Source organism: Bombina bombina, chromosome 4 (assembly GCF_027579735.1).
Source record: "Bombina bombina isolate aBomBom1 chromosome 4, aBomBom1.pri, whole genome shotgun sequence".
Taxonomy (NCBI): domain Eukaryota; kingdom Metazoa; phylum Chordata; class Amphibia; order Anura; family Bombinatoridae; genus Bombina; species Bombina bombina.
The window spans coordinates 565,798,278-565,818,384 of NC_069502.1; the positions used below are offsets into that span (position 1 = coordinate 565,798,278).

The window sequence follows — 20,107 nt, forward strand, 5'->3', positions numbered from 1 at the left end:
TTTGTGCCAGATTTTTGCGAGGAAACTTTCTCAATTACACACCACTTGAAAGTACTCAGATCGCTATTGTGTTTGGAAACAAAATGTTGTACAATACGTGATGTAGATTTACCTATGTGAATGGTAGAGAAATGTTCCCTTATTCTATAGGACACGTCCCTAGTGGTGAGACCAATGTATTGCAGATGGCAAGCATCACAGGTTATTAGATAGATTACAAATGTGCTGGTGCAGTTGTGACAACCATATATCTGGTAAGTCTCTCCAGTGACCATCAAATTGAATGTATTAGTAATCTGTGCATGGTCACATGGTTTGCACTTTCTGTGCCCACAACGAAACATGCCATGATGTAATAGCCAGGAGCTAGTATGTCTAGGGCTGACACTTGTAAGTTTAGTTGGTGATACAATGTTGCCAATAGTCTTACATTTACGATAAGAGCATCTGAGGCCCTGTTTGACAGTGTTTTGCAGTTTGTCATCAGCAGAAAGTAAAGAAAAACGTTTTTTAACAATTTTACAGATCTCACCATACTGAGCGCTATATTCAGTTACGAAGGTGACACCCTTGTGACAGTTTCTTTTGTTAGATGAATTATCTCTCAACAGTAAATTCCTATCAAGTCTGTCAACTTCATCTCTAGCCCTATTGATAACCTTTGGTGAATAGCCCCTGTCCAGAAGTCTAGTGCTAAGATCATTTGCTTCTTGTACATATTCATGATGCCTAGAACAATTTCGCCTCAGTCTGACGAACTGGCCTTTCGCCACCGCATGAGAAACATGCGGAGGATGACAGCTAGAGGCCTCAAGGAGAGTATTACCAGAAATTGGCTTGCGGTAAACCCTTGAGTGTATAGATCCATTAGGATCAGCAGTCAATTTAATATCCAAAAAATGGATCTCTTTCTCTTTAAACTCAAAGGTGAATCGCAGACCAATCTGGTTACTGTTGAGAAAAGCAACAAATGCCTGGGCCTGTTCAAAGGGTGTATGCAAGTGTGATCGTTTGGGCGTCCTCTGTTCCTTTGGATGTGAACCAGTTCAACAGAGTTGCAGGCGCTTACGGGGTAAGAGGTGACAGTTAAATCCTCCCCTGTTTGTTGCGACGCCGCTTGACTCACCTTTACTTTGCTTGCTTGCTGGCTTGTTTATATGAGGATGGCTTTCTAGTCTCTGGGAGTTGTGTGTGAGTAAGTACTGCTTAGACTTTGCAATTCAGGCTCCTGGCAGCCTGACTTCACGCTATCCGCTACTTTGCTTTTGCTGTTTAACTCTTTTGAAATTGTTACTTTTGCTAGTTATCAAAAAACTAGCAGGTACGCTCGGCACTTTTACGGCCCAGCGTACCTGGTTTTCAATCCGCCGCCCTGGAGGTGGCGGATCCCATAGGAATCAATGGGAGTCTGACCACAGCGAAAGTACAAGTTCGCTGCTGACAGACATCCCATTGATTCCTATGGGAGATGTCTGCACCTAACACCCTAACATGTACCCCGAGTCTAAACACCACTAATCTGTCCCCCCTACACCGCCGCAACTAAATAAAGTTATTACCCCCTAAACAGCCGCTCCCGGAGCCCACCGCAAGCTACTCTATACATATTAACCCCTAAACCGCCACTCCCTGACCCCGCCGCAAGCTACTCTATACATATTAACCCCTAAACCGCCGCTCCAGTAGCTCACCGCAACTATAATAAGTATATTAACCCCTAAACCGCAGCTCCCGGAGCCCACCGCAAGCTACTCTATACCTATTAACCCCTAAACCGACGCTCCCTGACCCTGCCGCAACCTATATTAAATTTATTAACCCCTATCCTGCCCCCCCTACACCGTCGCCACCTATAATAAATTTATTAACCCCTATCCTGCCCCCCACTACACCGCCGCCACTGTAATAAAATTATTAACCCCTAAACCTAAGTCTAACACTAACCCTAACACCCCCCTAACTTAAATATTAATTAAATAAATCTAAATAATATTTCTATTATTAACTAAGTTAATCCTATTTAAAACTAAATACTTACCTATAAAATAAACCCTAATATAGCTACAATATACATAATAATTAGATTGTAGCTATTTTAGGATTTATTTTTATTTTACAGACACCTTTCAATTTATTTTAACTAGGTACAATAGCTATTAAATAGTTATTAACTATTTAATAGCTTACCAAGCTAAAATAAAGAGAAATTTACCTGTAAAATAAAAACTAACCTAAGTTACAATTACACCTAACACTACACTACACTTAAATAAATTATTCCTATTTAAAACTAAATACTTACCTGTAAAATAAACCCTAAGATAGCTACAATATAATTAATAATTACATTGTAGCTATCTTAGGATTTATATTTATTTTACAGGTAACTTTGTATTTATTTTAGCTAGTTAGAATAGTTATTAAATAGTTATTAACTATTTAATAACTACCTAGCTAAAAGAAATACAAAATTACCTGTAAAATAAATCCTAACCTAAGTTACAATTAAACCTAACACTACACTATCATTAAATAAATTAAATAAACTACCTACAAATAACTACAATTAAATACAATTACATAAACTAACTAAAGTACAAAAAATAAAAAAAGCTAAGTTACAAACATTTAAAAAAATATTACAACAATTTTAAGCTACTTACACCTAATCTAAGCCCCCTAATAAAATAACAAACCCCCCCAAACTAAAAAAAATGCCCTACCCTATTCTACCTTAAAAAAGTTCAAAGCTCTTTTACCTTACCAGCCCTTAAAAGGGCCTTTTGTGGGGTCATGCCCCAAAGAGTTCAGCTCTTTTGCCTGTAAAAGAAAAATACAACCCCCCAACATTAAAACCCACCACTCACATACCCCTAATCTAACCCAAACCCCCCTTAAAATAACCTAACACTAATCCCCTGAAGATCATCCTAACTTTAGTCGTCTTCACTCAGCCGAGCCACCGATGGAACTGAAGAGGACATCCGGACCGGCAGAAGTGATCATCCAAGGGGCGCTGAAGAAATCTTCCATCCGATGAAGTGATCCTCCAAGCGGCGCTGAAGAAATCTTCCATCCGGGCGAGGTCATCTTCCAAGAGGCGCTGAAGAAGTGTTCTATCCGGGCGAGGTCATCTTCGAAGCCGGGTCTTGAATCTTCATCTCGCCGACGCGGAACATCCTTCTTTCCCGACGGACTACCGACGAATGAAGGCTCCTTTAAGGGACGTCATCCAAGATGGCGTCCCTTCAATTCCGATTGGCTGATAGGATTCTATCAGCCAATCGGAATTAAGGTAGGAAAATTCTGATTGGCTGATGGAATCAGCCAATCAGATTCAAGTTCAATCCGATTGGCTGATCCAATCAGCCAATCAGATTGAGCTCACATTCTATTGGCTGATCGGAACAGCCAATAGAATGCAAACTCAATCTGATCGGAACAGCCAATAGAATGCGAACTCAATCTGATTGGCTGATTGGATCAGCCAATCGGATTGAACTTGAATCTGATTGGCTGATTCCATCAGCCAATCAGAATTTTCCTACCTTAATTCTGATTGGCTGATAGAATCCTATCAGCCAATCGGAGTTGAAGGGACGCCATCTTGGATGACGTCCCTTAAAGGAGCCTTCATTCGTCGGTAGTCCGTCGGGAAAGAAGGATGTTCCGCGTCGGCGGGATGAAGATTCAAGACCCGGCTTCGAAGATGACCTCGCCCGGATAGAACACTTCTTCAGCGCCTCTTGGAAGATGACCTCGCCCGGATGGAAGATTTCTTCAGCGCCGCTTGGAGGATCACTTCATCGGATGGAAGATTTCTTCAGCGCCCCTTGGATGATCACTTCTGCCGGTCCGGATGTCCTCTTCAGTTTCATCGGTGGCTCGGCTGAGTGAAGACGACTAAAGGTAGGATGATCTTCAGGGGATTAGTGTTAGGTTATTTTAAGGGGGGTTTGGGTTAGATTAGGGGTATGTGGGTGGTGGGTTTTAATGTTGGGGGGGGGGTTGTATTTTTCTTTTACAGGCAAAAGAGCTGAACTCTTTGGGGCATGCCCCCACAAAAGGCCCTTTTAAGGGCTGGTAAGGTAAAAGAGCTTTGAACTTTTTTAATGTAGAATAGGGTAGGGCATTTTTTTATTTTTGGGGGGTTGTTATTTTATTAGGGGGCTTAGATTAGGTGTAAGTAGCTTAAAATTGTTGTAATATTTTTTTAAATGTTTGTAACTTATTTTTTTTATTTTTTGTAACTTAGCTTTTTTTATTTTTTGTACTTTAGTTAGTTTATGTAATTGTATTTAATTGTAGTTATTTGTAGGTAGTTTATTTAATTTATTTAATGATAGTGTAGTGTTAGGTTTAATTGTAACTTAGGTTAGGATTTATTTTACAGGTAAATTTCTCTTTATTTTAGCTAGGTAAGCTATTAAATAGTTAATAACTATTTAATAGCTATTGTACCTAGTTAAAATAAATTGAAAGGTGCCTGTAAAATAAAAATAAATCCTAAGATAGCTACAATATAATTATTATTTATATTGTAGCTATATTAGGGTTTATTTTATAGGTAAGTATTTAGTTTTAAATAGGATTAACTTAGTTAATAATAGAAATATTATTTAGATTTATTTAATTAATATTTAAGTTAGGGGGGTGTTAGGGTTAGTGTTAGACTTAGGTTTAGGGGTTAATAATTTTATTACAGTGGCGGCGGTGTAGTGGGGGGCAGGATAGGGGTTAATAAATTTATTATAGGTGGCGACGGTGTAGGGGGGGGCAGGATAGGGGTTAATAAATTTAATATAGGTTGCGGCGGGTTCAGGGAGCGGCGGTTTAGGGGTTAAACTATTTATTTATTTGTGGCGAGGTGCGGGATCAGCAGGATAGGGGTTAATAACTTTATTATAGAGGGCGATGGTATAGGGTGGGCAGGATAGGGGTTACTAGGTATAATGTAGGTGGCAGCGTTGTCCGGGAGCGGCGGTTTAGGGGTTAATACATTTATAAGACTTGTGGCAGGGTCTAGGAGCGACGGTTTAGGGGTTAGTAACTTTATTTAGTTGCGGGGGGCTCCGGGGGCGCCGGTATAGGGGGTAGAACAGTGTAGGTTAGTGTGGGTGCTTAGTGACAGGCTAGCAAGAAAGCTGTCAAACAGCCGAAGAGCAGCGAGATCGGATGAGTGATAACTCTCACAGTCCGCTGCTCATCGCCCCGCGGCTTTTTGACAGCTTTATTTGATAACTTAGGCGTATTTCTTCAGGTCCGCGGCGGCGAAGGTAGGCGAGCTTAGGCGGGCGTATTGGGCCGGCGAAGGCAGGAAAGTTGACACGTTGATAACTACCCCCCATGTTCTCTTTCAATAATCATGGTAAATATTTACTTGTTTAAAAAACACAGAACACAAAAAGTAAATTCTGCTACACTGAAACAATAATGTTTTATTGTGTTTCAGTGTAGCATAATTTACTTTTTGTGTTATGTATTTATCTTGGAAAAATAAAGTGATTAAAGGGACAGTAAACACCTTGTAATCACAAGACTTTTCTGTTGCTTTTTTCATAGAATAACATAGCAGCCCAGCTTAAAGATTTTTAAAAACAAAATAATATCCTTTTTACTGCATCTTTTTTTCAAAAGCCAAACTCCACCCACCATTTGCCTTTTGGAGGAGGAGCCAATCTGGGCTTTAGTCTGCAGACAAGGTTAGCCACAGACAAAGGCCTCGCTTCCATTGAGCTGTTAAAAATGGAGCCGTAAGCTACTGAAGCAGCCGACAGCTAAAAGTAATTTACGGCTCCATTTTAGTACCAGGTTTCCATTGAAATATTTTGCGGATAGCGTGCAGTTGCTCTTTTCGTGTAGCTGTATGTTAACGTTGTGTTAACGCTTCCATCTGACGTCGGATTTCTTGAAAATCAATTAGTTGCTAAGGTAACCCGACCTTACGCTATAGAATTTATGTTTAACGTCCGTGCTCCTTACCTGTGATCACCTCTCAAGAAAAATAAAGATACACTTATCCATATTTTTAATAATCAAATACTATTTTTTAATATAATTAGATTTACCACTTCATAAATATAAGTTATATGTATTGCTGCCCTAAGCATAGGTCTAGTTTGCATTCTGTAGATATGTTCCTGCCTATATTATTATATTTAAATATATACTGATATTTCTATTCGAATATAAGTTCAACTATTCCTATAGAGACAGCAATAAATGTTACTTATAACAATTTATTTCTACATTAAAACACTTACAGCACAATTTTCCTCTTTTACACCTAGTTGAGCTGGGTGTAATATTTCTCAATGTATTGACAGCCTCCGACAGTATATTAACGCTTTCATTGGAAACCTGGTATAATTTATCGATTAACGGCTTCTATTACTTTCTATGGGACGCAAAGATTTTTTCGCAGCCGGAGTCCAGCTGCCGATATTGAGGTATAATGCTCCATTGGAAACAGTCGATAAACAATATTGCTTTCGACAGCATATTTAACGGTTTGCGAGTGCACGCAATCTGAATTACGACTCAATGGAAGCGAGGCCAAAGTTAGGATAAAATGCATTGTTTTGCAGTTGTTATTAGTTAATGTCATTTAGGGAAAGAAATGTAGCATGGTTGGCATTGATTAGTGAACAGGGTGCACGTTAAGTTCTGAGAATGGGAAAACACTTAATTTTCAGAGCTATATTACATAAAAATGGGCAAAATAAATAATAAAAAATATATTGCAAAGTTGTTTCATTACACATAACTAAACAATTTATATAAAATCTCAAGATGTTTACTGTTGACAAAGGAAAATGGTTTTGGATTCAAAGTACACAAATTATTTACGCAAATAGCACAAATACTTCTCAAATCAAGGTCTCTCGCCCAGAAACATGCTTGCATTATGAGTAACAATTTTAATTAAGATTTTTTTCTTCTTTGATATTGTGTATCATGATTAGTGTTGTTGAAAATAACAAAAATGTTATCATTTATTTATGATACAATCTATGATATTATCAACAGAGCCCAGAGAGTGTGGTGTTTAAAGGGGAGCTAAAAATAAAACCCTTTGCTGCTGAATCATTTCACACCCCTGTGCTGGAGCCATTTATACTCTTTGCATTTGTGTGTGTTAAAGGAATAGTCTAGTCAAATTTAAACTTTTATGATTCAGATAGAACATACAATTTTAAGCAACTTTCTAATGTATTTCTATTATCATTTTGTCTTCGTTCTCTTGCTATCTTAATTTGAATGTAAGCTTAGAAACCGGCCCATTTGTGGTTCACCACCTGGGTAGCGCTTGCTGATTGGATGGCTACATTTAGACACCAATCAAAAAGTGCTACCCAGGTTCTGAACCAAAAATGGGGCAGCTCCTATGCTTACATTATTGCATTTTCAAATAAAAATACCATGAGAACGAAGAACAATTTATAATAGGAGAAATTTAGAAAGTTGCTTAAAATTGCTGCTCTATCTGAATCATGAAAGTTTAATTTTGACTAGACTATCCCTTTAATTAAATGAATTAAAGGGGCGCAAAACCCAAAAATGTTCTTTCATAATTCAGTCAGAGCATAGAATTTTAAACAACTTTCCAATTTACTTATATTATCAGATTTGGCTTCATTCTCTTGGTATATTTTATTGAAGGAGCATCAATGAACTTCTGGGGGCTAGCTGAACACATTGGTAAGCCAATAAAAGAGCCTACCAAGGTATGCTTTTCTACAAAGGATCGCAAGAGAACAAATCAAATTAGATTAATGGAAGTAAATAGGACAAGTAGTTTAAAATTGTATGCTGAATCTGAATCATGAAAGAACATTTTTGGGTTTCCTGTTCTTTTAAGAAAGTGGAGTCAAAAAAATGATACCTGGAAGTGAAATCTACAGTGCTCCATGAAGTTGTGTTCTGAAGTCATTGCATTAGTTTCTGCTACCTAAAAGAAGAGACTGCTTTATGAATAATATAATCTGAAGCCCTGGTAAACCTGGTAAAATCTCAATGATGCTGAGCACAAAAACCTGCTTCTATAATCATATCATGTGGTCACTCATTCTATAGTCATTTTACAATCCCCAACAAAAGGCTTTTTCCGTAACTTAACATAACACAGGGGGAGAGAGCATAAGGTTATAGACAAAACGTTTTCCCTTATGGATCTCATCAATATAAAACTTCTCTGTTTCAGGCTATGGGGCATATGTATCAAGGTCTATCGGACCTGATCCGACAGTGCGGATTAGGTCCGACAGACCTCGCTGAATACGGCGAGCAATACGCTTGCAGTATTCAGCATTGCACCAGCAGCTCACAAGAGCTGCTGGTGCAACGCCGCCCCCTGCAGATTCGCGGCCAATGGGCCGCTAGCAGGGGGGTGTCAATCAACCCGATCGTACTTGATCGTGTTGATTTCCGGCGATGTCTGTCCGCCTGCTCAGAGCAGGCGGACAGGTTATGGAGCAGCAGTCTTTGTGACCGCTGCTTCATACCTGCTGTTTCTGGTGAGCCTGCAGGCTCGCCAGAAACACGGGGCATCAAGCTCCATTTGAAGCTTGATACATATGCCCCTATGAATCTAATGACAGGCTTTGACCATGTGTTTAGACTAGCTAGGTAGACCAGTAATAGAGGCCACACCCACTACATAAAGTTAAGATATGTAATATAGCATTCATGTGCTTATTTGTATATATAAGCAGGTTACATTAGATGTTTGTTTTCAACTGACTTTTTATAACTTGCAGAAAATTCTAAAACCTAAAGGGACACTATAGTCAACGTTAAACTGTCATGATTCAGGTAGAGCATGCAAGTTTAAAAGACTTTCCAATTTACCGTATTGTTCCGCATATAGGCCGCACTTTTTTCCCTTGATTTGTAGCTTTAAATGTGCAGTGCGGCCTATATGCAGGGCGCGGCCTATAATCGGGTGCTTATCGGCAAATTTGTACTTGCGCAGTACAGCCGAACTTCCGGTGCACCCTGTGGCCTTATGGGGATTGTAGTCGACCTGAGTTGGATAGTTTTGCAACATTTTGCAAAGGTAATTGGTTTGGATAATGAGCAGGACGCTCATATGCAGGAGCCACCACTGTGAAGGTGTGTAATGATGCGGTAATGCAGTGTAATACTGTGCTGAGCACAGTGTAATTTGGAGCTTGGGCTTATGAATGAGGAGGGAGGAAGTGAGTGGAGCACACAATGTCCCATATGAGTCCGTTTTGCTACTGATATTGTCAGGTAAGAGAGTGCTTTTATCCCCATCACATCGTACCTGCTAAAAATGTACCAGTACTTAAAAAATTGCAGCTTTAATATGTTAAAATAAAAAAAAGGAAAGATGCTGTACTCCTTAGTACTGGTAATTTCAAATGTGAAAAAAAGTCTTTATTCAGCCATTACAGCTTTAATGGCTGAATAAAGTTTTTTTCACATTTGAAATTACTATTGAGTGCAGCATCTTTCCTTGTTTTTCTTTTTTCTATACTCTTGGGGAAGTGTAAAAGGATCCCCTGGGAGCTGACACCCTGCATTGGGACTCATTGCTTGCACATTGTGTATGTTTTCTTTAAATTTTTTATTTCTTCAAAATGGCACCTAAACTTTAAGGGTGCGGCCTATAATCAGATGCGGCCTATATGCGGCACAATACGGGTACTTCCATTATCAAATTGTGTATATATTCTTCATATGGACACTCTCTGAGGCACTACCTACTTCTGGGCACATGCAAGGGTTCACAATGTATCTGTATATGAGTCTCTTATTGGTTGATGGCTGTCACATGATACATGATTGAAGAAAATGTAACATTTGTCAGAAAATAAATCTACTGCTCATTTAAGGTTCAGAGTACTTGATATTGCATTGCCTTTTTATTATTTACTTTTTGATTATGCAGTTCTACTATATTTAATGGTCATTTAAAAGAGGTACATATGCCAATTTCTCCAGATCAGGAAAAGGACTTTCATAGACAAAATCCAATTCACTTGGAAGACAGAGTTTCACAAGATTTGTAGAAGACCAAATATGGATCACATGGTGTCAGGGGCAAGTAACCTGGCGAAATCTTTTTTTTCAAGAGTTGTTTTTGAAGCAAAGTTACAGATGGTATTCTGATCTTGCATTTATCTTCCTTGCATTTCATCTGCTTTTCTAGGTGCTGATGCAGATTATAAGAAAGAAGTGCAAAGCTGTTGCAATTCTTCCAAATTGTATCCTCTTTCAAATAATTGCTAATAAAGCACTCCATGTATACTTCCTTTACGATAGGATTTACTTTATGAAGGTCCAGTTTTTCATTCTTGAGTTTAAAGGCAAGGCTGGGGGCATAAACTTGATAAATGTGATCTCTCTGAAGTGTAATACATAATGTATATGCTTATCTGTACGTCTAAAACAGATTAAAAAGCTTAATTTCAAAAAGAAACGGCAAAGGATACCTTGCTACTAAAACAAGTTAGAGATACATATAGATTATAAGGGCGCACTAAACGTATTACACACGCATGCGTTCATTTGTGTGCTTATTACAAGTTGAAAGTAAACACGTTAGCACAAACGCAATCAAAATTAACATGCGCCGGTTTAGCACAAATAATATCTTGCATAAAGGTTAGGGCTAAAATAAAAGTTGCAACAAACACAACATAAATAAACAGTTACACTCATATAAACACTATCTGACAAAAGATATTCCTATAAATAAAAAATAGCCATAAGGGTTTAATGGTATATGCTATACGGTCATGTATTTGACTGCAAAGGGTTATAATATAATACATATATTTATATGTGTGTGGCTAAATAATAATTCAATTTTAATATTTAATAACATGTTTTTCTGTGTATTTACTATAAATATTTAACATTTCAATGTTCTTTATATAAGGGAAAATGGTCTTGGTATTTTTAAATTGATATTCCTATATATATCTGTATATATCTACTATACTTATATATATTCACATAGATATATATGTCTAGATATATATATTTACATTAACATTATCAGATATATATAGAATATATATTTAAAAATAAAAAAAAATTCTGTGTGAAGAAAAGGAATGTAATATATGCGTGATGCACTTCAGGTTTCGTGCTGCAGGTCTAACGCGTTGTTGGGATAGAGCACATGACGAATTAGTTATTTTTAGCGTGTTATGTAAATATTAATTATTGTAAAAAATATCAATAATTATTATAGTTACTGTAAACTTTACATATATATTCTATGGATTTTTTTGAATATTTAAGTGCATCTATAATAATTGTTTACAATGATTATTAATATTTTTCAATATTTTATATTTAATAAATACATAACACACCTAATATAACTCATATCGGGTTAAGTGCACATGAAGAATTAGTGTACTCCTGTTGGGCTTAAGTGCCCATAACGTCCCTTAAGATAACTAATTATTTTAGACCTACAGCGCAAAGCCTGAAGCGCGTTACATATATTTTACATTCCAATGTTCTTCACATAGAAAAAAAAATACTTTTTATTTTTAAATATATATTTCTACATATATCTGATGATAATGTAATATATACATACATTTTCCTGTATATGAAGAACATTGGAATGTGAAATGTTTATAACTCCTGTCGGTTTAGCTTGTGAGCGATAAGTGGTAGGATTTTTTCTTCTGTTCTCTCCATTGAAGTCTAGGGGGAGAAAAAGTTAGCCCGGTCGCGATATCCAAAGTCCTTCAGTTAGCGCACATCTGGTTTTGCTCTCATACAAAAGTACACACACCCCTTGTAAAGCACACCACTTGTAATCTGGCCCACTGTGTAGAAAGAAAAAAGCACATTATGAATAAAGAATTCTAAAACCACTTTAAGACATGGTCCCCAATAAAAGCCTGTGCTGCATTTATTTTGTCATGGCTTTACCATGCATGAGTCAGAATACAACAGGTGTAGCCATCTGTTAACAAGTTATGAAAATACTGAATAGGCTTATGCCATATAATTCATTTTAGGTCTCATTTTGGATTGCTCTCAGTTATGTATTCTGCCCTCTGCCCTTACAACTTTTATAATAAAAGTATTAACCCCTCAACCGACAACCCCCCACCACGGAATATACCTAATTAAACTATTAACCTCTAATACGCCATTCACCCACATCGCAATTAGCCTAATTAAACTACTAACCCCTAATTCGCCATTAACCCACATCACACTTAACCTAATAAATATATTAACCCCTAAACTGCCATTAACCCACATAGCAATTAATCTAATAAATATATTAACCCCTAAACCTCTGTCATATCACAGTAATTCTCAATCTCTATACTTCATGTTTTCCACGTTTGTCTGTCCCTTTAAACATAATATCACATGACCGTTATGCCTTTATAAGCCCTCCTCTCTAATTCAACTATGCTTGGTAATTTGATTCGCATGAGGAGTGATCATAACTTTCAAGAAGCTCTCTCTATTTTCATCAAGTTGTTTGCTAACTTTATATCTGCAAAGTTCTTTTCAATCAGGACAGCATACTTAATTCTGAAACGCTAACTGACATACAGCGTGTCTGCAGTAGTTCGGCGTCTGACGTCATCAGCACTCCGGGAGTCAGTGTCGCAGCTCCTCTCTGTTGCCGGATTCTACACTGCTTCTCAGGACAACTTATTGCTAGCTAACAAAGACTCCACAAGTACACGCTGGTCATGAAGTGATGGGTATCGTACTTAACATAAAGTTATTGCCGAAGTTACTCTAATATCATATGTTCCAAAGACTGTATAGACTAACAATTCAATCTGATACATATACCTTACTAATGGAAAGTTTGCATGCTTAACATCTTCTGCATATAACCTGGTTATTTCTGCATACAATATAATGCCATAAAAATCCTGCTGTATTCATAAATAAGTTTGCACATGAACTATACTAACCTGAACATTCAAGCATTGTACCTGTGAGATAAGCTACATTCTATTTAAAGAGATACTAACAGAGCTTCAATTACATAAAGTTATAATATATTCAATATCCAAAGAGATTATTTATTGTTTAGCAATAGCTATTATATTAATTAGGAGAGTATTAGCACATTCACATTGTTGTGCATATCTCCAGCAACTAAAGTTAGTTGTAATTTACTTTTGACCTAAACAGGTCACCCTCAGTCAATGAGCAGAATAAGGTTCCTAGTTTATCAAGGTACCTAGGTTTGGTGTGAGACTGAGTGGAGTAGATACAACTGGGTTCACATTAATCATATAATAAATCCTCACAACCTCCAAACCCCCACCACGCAATAAACCTAATTAAATTACTAAGCCCCCTAACCTAACACCCCCTAAATTAACCCCAATTACCTTAGTTCATAAATACTAAGTTACAATTAAAATAAAAAACGTACTTTAAAAATAAAAAAAATAAATTTAAATAAATCTAAAATTACAAAAAATAAAAAAATCTAACATTACATAAAATAATAAACCAAATGATCAAAAATAAAAAAATTAAACCTAATCTCGATGAAAATAAAAAAGCCCCCCAAAATAAAAACACCCCCTAATCTAAACTACCAATAGCCCTTAAAATGGCCTTTTGTAGGGCATTGCCCTAAGTTAAATAGCTCTTTTGCATTAAAAAAATACTAAGTCCCCCCTCTAACAGTAAACACCCCCACCAATCCTAAACTACCTATTGCCCCAAAAGGGGCATTTGTATGGGCATTGTCCTTAAAAGGGCATTCATCTCTTTTACTGCCCTTAAAAGGGCATTCAGCTCTTTTACAAGTGCCCATTAAATCCCTAATCTAAAAAACAATAAAAAAAAATCCTAACTCTAAGTCCCAAATAGGTACTCACCGTTCCTGAAGTCCGGCGGAGAAGGTCCTCTTCCAGGCGGCGAAGTCTTCTTGGAACCGGTGACATCTTCCAATTTCATCCAGGACCAAATCGGCGCAGAGTGGAGATGAACGCGGAACTGAAGACCGGCGACCGCAGAACTGAAGACCGGCAACCGTGGAGCCATGAAGCGTGGAGGATCCTCTTTGAATGATCACCGCCGTACACTGAATATAAATTTTATTTTTAAAGTAGGTTTTTTATTTTAATTGTAATTTAGTATTTTTTTATTTAGGTAATTGGGGTTAATTTAGGGGGTGTTAGGTTATGGGGCTTAGTAATTAAATTAGGTTTATTGCGATGTGGGGGTTTGGCGGTTTCGGCGTTAATAGATTAATTAGGTTTATTGCAATGTGGGTGAATGGCGGATTAGGAGTTAATAGTTTATTTAGGTTAATTGCGATGTGGGTGAATGGCGGATTAGGGGTTAATACATTTATTAGGTTTATTGCGATATGTGTTAATGGCGGATTAGGGGTTAATATACTTTATTAGTTATTGCGGTGGGGGTTGGTGGTTGACAGGTAGATAGATATTGCGCATGCGTTAGCTGTTAGTTAATATTTTCAACCAGTTACGTGAATTACGGTAATTTCATACTCAGCGCAAGGCTTGCTGCGCCTGCCTATGTGTGGCGAGGTGAAAATGAAGTAAAAATTCTCCATTTTCGACGCGTAAGTCCTTACGCTGAATATGTAATACCGATTTGCAAAGCCGTTCTATGTTAGCTTATAGGAGTAAATTGTGGGCGACGGGTGAAATATAAGCACCGCATTTATATGCGGCACCATATATGTAATACCAAAACCGTGTAAAAAACTGCATCCTTGGCTTTTGTGGGCGACGCCGCATATGTAATCTTGCCCTATATATTAGTTGTTTTAAAGGCAACACTCTATGCTTATGCACCTGTTTTGACTCATATATTTTGCCACAATTATACTGAGCAGTTAATTACTAACTTGGTCCTGGCCAGACACATAGAAAGTCATGAAGCAGCCAGTATCACCTGCTAGTGGCCACCTTTAGACTAGATATAAACCATTTCTGTCTCCTTGGAAAGCATTAGAGAGGCAAAGTACCATGATACCAAGCGGTTCTTCAAAATTTGCTGCCCCCTAAAATCCTGCTGCCCTGGGCCCCTGAAACTCTTCTTCACTAAAGGTAAAACTGCCTACACTGTTATCTAAATCACAAGCATTCTGCTAAATATGCCATAGTCATGCTTTATAAATGCTAGATAGCTGTGTAAGTCTTTTTATTTCAGTCAGTGATTTACTCGCACCTAGATTATGAGTTTTGCACTATACCGGGCGCGTAAATAATGCAATAAAATGAGCGGTACCACACTTTCCATAGCACTGCCATTACGAATTACTGATAAACCTCCTTGTGCTGTGCGTTATGGTGCTTTAAGCTCCAAACCACACAAAAGCCAAGGGCTGATTTTACGTGCTCGTGCACGCTTTCCCCAATATACATCAATGGGGAGAGAGTGTTAGAAAAAAACTAACACCTGCGATTGCGGAATGGCAAATTGCCGTTACGCAACACCATTGATGTCTATGGGGGAAAGAAAGTTATGTTTAAACCTAACACCCAAACATAAACCCCTAGTCTAAATACCCCTAATCCGCCACCCCGACACTAAATAAAGTGTAATAACTCCTAATCTGCCACTCAACCAAAATCACTAACACCTAAATAAACCTATTGACCCCTAAACTGCCTGCCCCCCACATCGCAACTAATAAATAAACCTATTAACCCCTAAACCGCCAGCCCCCCACATCGTAACTAATAAACTAAACCTATTAACCCCTAAACAGCCGGAGCCCCACATCGCAAAACACTAAATTAAACTATTAACACCTAAACCTAACACCCCCTAACTTTAAATTAAAAGTTACAATATAACTATCTTTAAATAAATTATAAAACTTTCCTGTGAAATAAAAAAACTAACATTAAACTATAAATTAACCTAACATTACTATTCTAATAAAATAAAAAAAACTACCAATTAAAAAACCTAAATTACAAATTTAAATAAACCTAATACTATGAAAAAAATAAAAAAAATTCTAACATTAAAAAAAATAATAAACACAAAAATTACAAAAAAACAAAAAACTCTAAGATTACAAAAAATAATAATTTTTTTTATCAAAAATAAAAACAATTACGCCTAATCTAATACCCCTATAAAAATAATAAAAGCCCCCCAAAATAAAAACACCACCTAACAATAAACTACAATAGCCCTTAAAAATTGCCTTTTGTAGGGCATTGCTGTAAGTTAAACACCTCTTTTACATTAAAATATTACAAAGTCCCCCCTAAAAGTAAAACCCTTCCACCCAACCAACCCCCCAAAATAAAAAACCTGTCTAAATAAAACCTAAGCTACCCATTGCCTAAAGGGGCATTTGTATGGGCATTGCCCTTAAAAGGGCATTCAGCTCTTTTACAGTGCCCATCCCTAATAAAAAAAAAAACCTACCAAAAAATTGTTTTTAAAAAACACTTACCCCATAAAATCTACTCACGGTTCCTGAAGTCCGGACATCCATCTTCATCCAGGTGGTGACATCTTCATCCATCGCGGGCCATCTTCTTTCTTCATCCCGGTGTTGCAAAGCTGTGGAGGTGCAGAGTTTCTTTGCTGGCGGTGCGGACATCCAGCATGGAGGATCCTCTTCATACGGTCACCGCCGTATACTGAAGTTTAAGTTTAAATGTAAGGTACCGTTTAAATATTGGGTACCTTGCATTCCTATTGGCTGACATTTTCAAATCAGCCAATAGGATGAGAGGTACTGAAATCCTATTGGCTGATTTGAACAGCCAATAGGATTTCAGTAGCTCTCATCCTATTAGCTGATTTGAAAATGTCAGCCAATAGGAATTTTAGTGTTTATTATTTTTTGTAATGTTAGATTTTTAAAATTTTTTTCGTAGTATTAGGTTTTTTTTAAATTTGTAATTTAGGTTTTTTATTTTTTTCGTAGCATTAGTTTTTTTTAATCATGTAATTTAAGTTTTTTAAATTGGTAGTTTTTTAAAATTTTATTAGTTATGTTAGGTTAATTTATAGTTTAACCCTAGTTTTTTGTTATATCACAGGTAAGTTTTTTTTATTTTAAGATAGTTATATTGTAACTTTTAATTTAAAGTTAGGGGGGTGTTAGGTTTAAGGGTTAATAGTTTAATTTGGTGTTTTGCTATGTGGGAGGCCGGCGGTTTAGGGGTTAATATGTTTATTTTATTAGTTACGATGTGGGGGGCCGGCGGTTTAGGAATTAATAGGTAGTTTATGGGTGTTCATCTACTTTGTAAAATTTTAGTTATGAGTTTTGTTAAAAAAAATTGTTTTGCAAAATCCATAACTACTGTCTCAGATTGCGGAATGGATCGTGTCGGTATAGGCTGTAACGCAAGCATTTTAGCCGGACCGCACAACCTGTAATACGGCGCTATGGAAAATCCTGCACTCAAACGTCATTTTTTGACTGCAGAATGGAGGGTTGCGTTAAGGCTAAAATGCTTGTGTTACAGCCTATAGAGCCACGACTCGTAATATGCACTACCGGCCATTCCACACACAGTGGCCAATTTTTCAGTGGTCAAAAAGAGGTTGCAGGCACTACTCCAAAACCAAAAATTGTAAAATATAACAACATTTTATTGAAGACATTAAAAACGATATACAGAGGGGAGGCGGAGCCGACCAGCAAGCCGAATGGTCGCACAACACTCGAGCTCCGGCTAATGCTCTCTATAATGGGCACTCTATAACGAATTACTGACTATCACTGGGTCACTAATCACAAATACAGACTAACTGAGGCTGAACGTGAACTTTTTATTAAGAGCCGGTGATTTCACGGAGCTCTGCGGAGGAAGATACAGTGTGGGGCCTACTGACAGTCCCTGAGGACGGAAGAACACAGAAGAGAGATCCGGCATGATGTGGTGAGATCCGGGATGAATCAGACTACAACTAGCTATGAGGAGATCGGAATGATCGCTACCTACAAACACATAAACCGGCAGCCATAAACAGTTATTAGGACGATGTGGATTCACGGAGGTGGCGCACCCTGGGCCTGTTAGCCGAAGTGACGCAGGTGGATATTCCGAACCGGGCGTTCAGCATTCCTGAAGAGGTTAGCTAAAACCTTACAGTATAGCCCTATCACCCTGACAAACTAGGCCACCACACCATATACAAGCTCACGGATACCAGCTGCCCTATAACCCGGTCTCCTATAACCACAACTTGCATGATCCGGGACTCGTAACCATTAGCCTCCATTAACAAGTGGGACATCATAAGCCTGTTCTTTTTTCTATCTGTGATGCAGAGTTATGTTAATTAATACGCAAAACTGCTTGGATATACTGCACTACCGCAATGCTTGATATAAACCTCCCATATATAAAGTACAAAGGGAGAGCTTGGACATTAATAACTAAGAGACACCACACACTAAAGCAGAAAGACACTAGGCCTCCCAGGCTTGTTCATAGCTCGGAGTGTTTGCAAAACTTTTTAGTTAATGCTGCATGGACACTGTTCCTGATATAAACCTTCTGAAAGAAAACGGAAGAGAACATCTAGACATTTATAAACAAGAGAGGTGAAAATATATAAGACACCCTAACAAAATGACCTCCAAAAGTAAAAACAAGACTGACAAGGCACTGAAGGGGAATATAACTGCAGGAGGCAAACTGAACTCTTATTTCAAAAGCCAAGACACAGTTGCCATAGGTGACATGAGACTACAGGCTCCTGATTCACCAGAATCCATTTCCCAGACTGCCACCACAGTAATAGATGACACAACCCATATCACACGTGCTGATCTCCAAACCCTGTCTACCAAAGCAGATCTAGCAGCTATTGTTCTACAAGTCAGTAAAGCCATAAAAGACGGCCTGGCAGAAGTGAAGAAAGACATCAATGAACTGGGTGATAGGGTCCTGGAACTAGAGGAGCAAGTAGAAGAAGTTAATAAAGCTGCAGATAACACCACCCAAGCCTTCCAGTATCAACATGAGGCTATAGAAAGTTTACAGATCCAAATGGAAGACCTTGACAACAGGGGACGGAGACAGAACCTCAGGATAAGAGGTATCCCTGAAAAGATACTCCCACAACAGCTTTCCTCCTACCTCCAGAACCTCTTCAAATTTCTGCTCGACCCGGAGAAAGAACCCATCCCTCTAGACAGAGCCCACAGGGCCCTGAGACCAAAACCTTCTGACAATTTGCCCCCCAGAGACGTCATCCTATGCTGCCACAGATTTGCAGACAAGGAAAAACTCCTGCAAGCGGCCAGAAAAAAGGCACCAATCTACTTTGGAGAAGATGCCCTACAAGTCTACTCTGACCTTAGCCCAATCACTTTGGCTAAACGCAAGGAAGCTAGGTACTTAACCTTACACCTGCAGGATCTAGGCATTGCTTACAGATGGGGCTTCCCTTTCGCTGTCAAGGTGCTGAAGGATGAGAAAACCTACGTATATCGTCGCCCAGAGGATCTAGAGTTATTTTGCAAACAGCTTGACATCTCGCTCCCATCTTTGCCCAAGATTTCAGAAGCTGCAAAAAGCGACCCCCAGAGGAGATCATCTTCACCCAAACCACAAAGAAGGAGCTGGTCTACTAGACCAACCAAGAGAAGGAACACCACAATGACTGACCCTCTTATCCACTCTAAAGATCCGCCATGAAAAGATGTCTGATAATAGAGGTTTTTCTTTTGACTCATCTCATCCTTTCTCCCCGTTCCCTCTTTTTCACTTCCTTTATTCATAGATAATTTTATAATATGGATACGGGACTTATCATTTTGTCCTTACAGCCTTTTCTATACGGACCCAGTTGATTGAGACAGACTTCATTTAGTAATATGTTTACACTAGCTCATTTATGCCCATTAGTGAGTTGAAGGCTAAGTCACCAGCCTTAGTTTCCCCCCCGCTCACCCATTATCTGTTTATTCTTTTAAATGAATAGTGATGGAAATGTTTCTATTATGTTTTACTTGTTCTATTTACATGTCTATTTTTATTTGTTTGTTATACTGACCGATTGTATTGCTATGCTTACTCCTCCTAGATTTCCGCTTCCAGGTTTTTGTAGCTTTGTTGGCCTTGATTGTCCACACTTCCCTACAGCCATGCTGCTGTGT

At 38.1% G+C, this 20,107-nt stretch overlaps 1 protein-coding gene across 1 annotated transcript in view; it reads right to left on the reverse strand.

The window, feature by feature from the left end:
* LOC128657650 (gamma-aminobutyric acid receptor subunit rho-1-like) overlaps positions 1-18,237 on the reverse strand; it is a 76,775-nt gene extending 58,538 nt beyond the window's left edge. Inside the window, exons 1-3 of the mRNA XM_053712036.1 lie at positions 18,145-18,237; positions 7,886-7,951; positions 43-1,028 (exon numbers count right to left, since the gene is read on the reverse strand). Coding sequence (XP_053568011.1) covers positions 43-1,028; positions 7,886-7,951; positions 18,145-18,237 — 1,145 coding nt within the window. The remainder of the gene's footprint in view (positions 1-42; positions 1,029-7,885; positions 7,952-18,144) is intronic.
* Positions 18,238-20,107: the final 1,870 nt, after the last annotated feature.